Source organism: Anastrepha ludens, chromosome 3 (assembly GCF_028408465.1).
Source record: "Anastrepha ludens isolate Willacy chromosome 3, idAnaLude1.1, whole genome shotgun sequence".
Taxonomy (NCBI): Eukaryota; Metazoa; Arthropoda; class Insecta; order Diptera; family Tephritidae; genus Anastrepha; species Anastrepha ludens.
The window spans coordinates 60,303,365-60,309,364 of record NC_071499.1 but is presented as its reverse complement, the minus strand read 5'-3'; the positions used below and the strand labels follow the sequence as shown (position 1 = coordinate 60,309,364).

Genomic DNA, 6,000 nt, shown 5'->3' with positions numbered 1-6,000 from the left:
TTTAAAAGGGAGTTGCAAATATCTCTGAACAGCAGTTTTCTATTTATTTTCCTCTGTGTTCCTTTACTTTTCTTTTTCAGCCTTTTATAGTTTCCAGTTAAGTTAAATGTGTGAATCATTGCACAATAAAAAGACTTCATGTCTTGTTGCACTAATAGAGTAAATATATATAAATAAATAAATGAGAAATAAAATTTTCAAGTGTCATTGCACCTTAAATTTAATAAAAGCCATGGCCAAAGCGATACTCCTATGTGCTGTGCATTTAAATTCGCGTGGTGAGCTCAGTAATATTTTCAAGTGAAAATATTTTGTTCTTATACCTATGCAAACTTATATGTGCTCATGTGTGTATGTACAATATAGATTTTTATTTTTATCTAATAGTGTTATTTAACCGAAAACTATTTGTTCACACACCCAACTTGCCGTGATATTAAAATTGACTAGATACCTATCGCCGCTCGTTGGTATTCACAAGCCTTTATAAAATATTCATAACTCAAACACACGCCCCACTCAAATGCCAATAAAATGCAGGAAGGGCAAATAAAAAGTCACGATAAGCCAAAGAAATGAAACAAGAAAAATATTCAGCAAATAAGAAGAAAACAACACAACTCCATACAACCTGTTAAAAGCGTTTGACGCACGTTGTGGCCACAAACAACTGACTGACTTGAATATATTCCAAAGCGCATTCGCGCCATACTTATTTACCGGCATGCGCAGACACATGGCCTGAGTACGCCACTCTTTCGACGAAATCGTAGAAACTGTCTAACCTGTTCGTTCGCCGGTGGCTTTAGGCCACGTTAAGCGCAAATGGCTTGAAAGTGAATTGAGTGGGAATGAGCGGCGCTCAAGCTTTAGGAAAGCTTAACTAATGAATTTCTTCAGTTGCTTCTTGCAATTTCTACGAAGACAATCGCGATCAGTTGACGGTTTACATTTGTCCGAACTATATCGTCGTTGTGGTAACGGTTGAGGCAGTCAGTCAAGAGGAAGAAGAGGGAGGACTACAAACATAGTTTCATTAAATTCATTTCAATCGCATTTAGGCGGTTGTTAAAATATACTAAACAAAAAATATTACCAAGTGTAGTAGAAAAAAAACAAAATTACTGCAGCAAAATGTATGGACGACGTTCACTCGATTTGGCCCTGGCATTAAGTTGTTTGCTAACATTTTTTACCGTTGGAAAAGGTAAGCTGGAAAGCCGAGAGCAGAAGCGTAGCTTGTGTTTCAACATTTTATATAATGTACGTAGTAAAAGTAAAACAGATAAAAATTTAAAAAAGTACAAAAAATAAAGAAAATACAATAACAAAAAAAAAATAAAGAATATAATATATACTTTAAAAATTAATAAAATGAAAATAAAATAAATAAAATAAAATAAAATAAAATAAGTATCGAAGTATGCAGCTTTGGCCATAGAACTGAAACAGATGTACAAAGCGAGGGAAGTGAATATAATTCCAATAACTATATCGTCCACTGGATTAGTGCCTAAGCATTTAATAAAAAACTTGAAGAAGTATGACCGCCAACACCTCTTAGAAGACATGCAGAAGTCGACCTTACTGGACACATGTGCAATAGTTCGTAGATTTTTAAATATTTAAGCAATAGTAATCGCATGGGCGTAGAACTTGGACTACGCTCCACCAGAGCACAATCCCTTGAAAATTGTATCCGGGATGTGTAATCTCCGGCAATAGCCGAGATGGATTAAGCTCAAATAAAATAAACTTAAACGCAAATAAAATAAAAACAAAAACCGAAATTAAATAAAAAGAAGAATTAAAATAAAATATCTTCTTTAATAACCTCCAACTATGTACCTTCGGCCTTGAGCTCACGGAATAAAAATGCGAAAAGTAAAATGCCAATAAAATATTTCACATAATATTAAATAAAAGCAAACACAAAATAAAAAATCTAAAAAGGCAAACAAATCGATTTACCCAAATGCAAAAACCACTTTAAGAAAAAAAAAGACTAAAATAAAAGTTAAAAATAACCCGAAGTAAAAGAAATTAAAATGAATTTCATTCATTTAAAAACTAACAAAAAACCAAAATACAAAAATATATGACTAAAATAATATATGAATAAAAACAAAAATTAAAACAAAGTAAAATATGCCTTAAACTCTTTTAATAACCTCCAAATATTTAGTTTTAACCTCACATTGGACCCAGAGTATAAAATAGTATTAACTAAAGGCAAAAGCAAAATAAAACAGTTTAGAAACTCAACCAAATCAAAATACAAAAAATGGAAATTAAAAATAAACTAAAATAAAACAGTAATAAAGTGAACATGAATAGTAATAATAAATACAAAAAAATAAATATAAAATAGCAAAAAAAAAAAAATAGTAAAGAAATTATATAAAAAAAATCAAATACGAAAATATATCAAAACAAAATAAAATAAAATTAAAAATAGAGACAAAAATCACATTAAATAAAATGAAAGTAATCAAAATGAAATGAATCCAAATAATAAAAAATTATATGAAGTAAAATAAAATATGATTTAAAATGTGTGAATGGCCATCAAATATTTAGTTTTCGAGCTCACGGAATCCAAATAGGAAAAATAATCAAATAAAATGCAACAAAATAAAATAATAACAAAAAGAAAATAAATAAAATCAAAATGTCAAAGTTACTTTTCAATTGCAAAAAAATATAAAAATAAAAATATTATTATGAAATAAAATCAAAATAAAACATTAATTATATAAAAAAGCCATAAAACAAACAGAACCAAAAAAATTAATTAAAATAGAAACAAAATAACACGAAAATAAAACAAAATAAATACAACAAAATAAAATGATTTAAAATATACTATATTATAAGCCCTCTAATTACTCAGTTTTCGGAATTGAGCTGACTGAACAATAATACGGAAAATTACATCAGAAAATTAAATCGAATTAAAATGAAAATAAAATAAAACAAAACTAAATTAAGTGGTAAAAAATACCAATAAGTAAAAACAAAAATTATATACACAAATTCATAAAAATTAAAATTTTTTAAGTTACAAATACAAAAAAAACATAGAAATAAAAATAAAGTACAATAAATTCAAATAAAATCAAAAATTTTTTGAGTTGCAAATAAAAAAATAGAAACAAAATAAACTAAAATAAATTCAAATAAAATAAAAATTTTTTTCACGTTACAAATAAAAAAAAAACTAGAATTTCAAATAAACTAAAATAAATTCAAATAAAATAAAATGAAAAGAAAATAAAGTACAACAGAACGAATTACGAAAAAGCAAAAAACATTACAAGCAATACTAAATCAAAAAGAAATAAAATATAAATTTAAATTTAAGTAAAAACGAAACTCAACACATACAGATTTAGAACCAAACCAAAAAAAATACAAAAAAACAAAATAGAGTAAGATAAATACAATAACATTAAATATAAATATAAATGAAAACAAATAAGTCCAACTAAAGAATGTTTTTTTAATTACAAACAATAGAACACAATAAATAAAAAAATATAAATACAAATAAAAACAAAATTAAATTAAAACAAGAAGCCAGAAGTCGACTCGCTCTTCTAGGCTCTCCAACAATTGACAATCTTTCAGTACTCTCGGACCTGAAAATCGAATTTCTCATTAAATTTTCGAAACGAATTAATATTTTGGACCAAAATCTATAATTAAAATTTCGGTTAGGTGGGGAAATCATATAAAATAATGAGCTCTAGGGCAACACAACGGACCCAACTTGCGGTCTATGTGGCACTCCGATGCGGGGTCACCCTTAAACCAACCAACCAAATTAAAACAAGTTAAACAAAACAAAATTAAATAAAATAAATTATAAAAAAAATTGGATTAAACTGAACTGAAATAAAAAAATCAAATAGAATAAATTATAATAAACACAACTTTTACAAAAACAATAAAAGCAATTACATGAAGCATAAATAAGAAGTAAAACAAATGAAATCGGAAAAGTAAAACAAATGAAATATTTTTTTTAATTGCCAAAAATATCGGTCAGTCCATAAGTTCGTGCGTTTTTTAAAGGTGGTTTTAAAATTAATAAAAAAGATGTTTAAAGTAATTATTACTCGTAATCAATAATATATTTTCCTTCATTATTAACAATGTCTTCCCAACGTTTAGGCAAATTTTTAATTCCCTGTTCAAAAAATTGATTGTCCTTGGAGCCAAAATACGCTTCGATATCCCTCTTTATAGCTTCTTTTGAGTAGTAGTTCTTGTTACTCATATGGGATTGAAGTCCACCGAAAAGGTGATAATCAAAAGGTGCAATATCGGGAGAGTATGGTGGATGAGGCATTAGCTCCCATCCGAGCTCTTTCAGCTTGCCTAATGTTTGCCGTGCGGTATGAGGCCTTGCATTGTCGTGGTGAAACAAAACTTTGCGTCTATTCACTAAAGACGGTCGATTTCGGTTAAGTGCCTCATTCAGGTTTGATAGCTGATGGGATCAATAATCAGCAGTTATCGTCTGGTTTGGTTCCAGAAGTTCATAATAAACAATACCGGTCATATCCCATCAAATAGACAGGAGAATCTTCTTGGGGTGAAGGCCATCTCTAGGGGTCGGTTTTGGTGTTTCATCTTTATTTAACCATTGGCGTTTGCGAACAGAATTATTGTAAAGGATCCATTTTTCATCACCAGTAACGATACGGTTAAAAAAACTTTCATCTTCAAGCCGTTGCAGCAGCGGAGAACACACACTCACTCTCTGCTGAAGGTTGGCGACGGAAAGTCTATGCGGAACCCATTTCCCCAGCTTTGAAACCTTTCCCAACTGAAGCAGGTGCCTGTGAACTGTTCCATGCGATGAACTTAACCTCTGAGCTATCATATCGACTGTCAAATTTGGCTCAGCTTCCACGAGTTCGAGCAAAGCGTCGGAGTTAAAGACTTCAGGACGACCAGCGCGCGGGGCATCCTCCACGTCGCAGTTACCACTTCGGAATTTTGAAAACCACTTTTGTGCAGTCCTTACACTCACGGTATCCTCTCCGTGAACAGTGTTTATTTCTGCAGCAGCAGTTGTTGCGTTTTTACCACTTTTATTGAAAAAATACAAAATGCCTCTTATACGCGTTCGAAGATTTCATTTTATTTTTTAACAACACGTGCTTCTGTCCGCGATTAAAACCCCCTTTTTGAATTCATTGAATTCAAAGAAAATATAAATAGTTATGTTGTATTCCGCGTATAATTTTTTGTATGCAAAAATCGTACAAAAGTGAAATTATGGGTAAAATACGCACAAACTTATGGACTGACCTATAGAGTAAAAAGAAAAAAATTATTAAAATAAAATAAGATAGAAATAAGATACAAATAAAAACGAAATTTAATAAAAAAAATTATAATAAAACCAAAGAAAATAAATTATAAAAAAAAATTTAATTGAAATAAAATAAATTTAAAAAATATAATAAATTATAATAAAAAAATAAAAATCGGAATCAAAAAATTAAATTAAACTAAAATATGTATATAAAATAAAATACGAAAAAACAACATTAAAGAGCACAAGATAATATAAAATAAAAGTAAAGTGAAATGCTTAAAAGAAAATTAGAAAAAATTTAAATTAAATACACTAAAATATAACAAAAATCACAAATAAAGCCTAAAATCGTATTTAGTATTAAAACCAGTGTATGACGTATTGCACGAGTTCCGCATACATGGAATGCAATAAATTGTCTACGTTGCGTTTTTTTCACAATTTTTCCTCACTATTTTGTTTTGTTTCTCTTTCCATCGCCGCTGATTGTCGGCAACATTTTCCCCCCCATTTTCAAAAGCACTGAACATGTGGCGGCTCTGAGGCTACCACCAGCACCTCCGATGCCGTTGCTAAGCTGTCAAGCGGTAGGGGCTAGCAAAGAGCAGGCGAACGGAACTTAAGTCTTTGTTGTTGTCGTCAATGTCTTGTGTGACTGGTATTTCTTG

General features: G+C 29.7%; 1 protein-coding gene across 1 annotated transcript in view; it reads left to right on the top strand.

The window, feature by feature from the left end:
* The first annotated feature begins 913 nt into the window (after positions 1 to 913).
* The window catches only part of LOC128858062 (chitin deacetylase 1), a 145,769-nt gene continuing 140,682 nt past the window's right edge, over positions 914 to 6,000 (top strand). Inside the window, exon 1 of the mRNA XM_054093996.1 lies at positions 914 to 1,207. Within this exon, the coding sequence (XP_053949971.1) occupies positions 1,135 to 1,207 (73 nt within the window). The 5' untranslated portion in view covers positions 914 to 1,134. The remainder of the gene's footprint in view (positions 1,208 to 6,000) is intronic.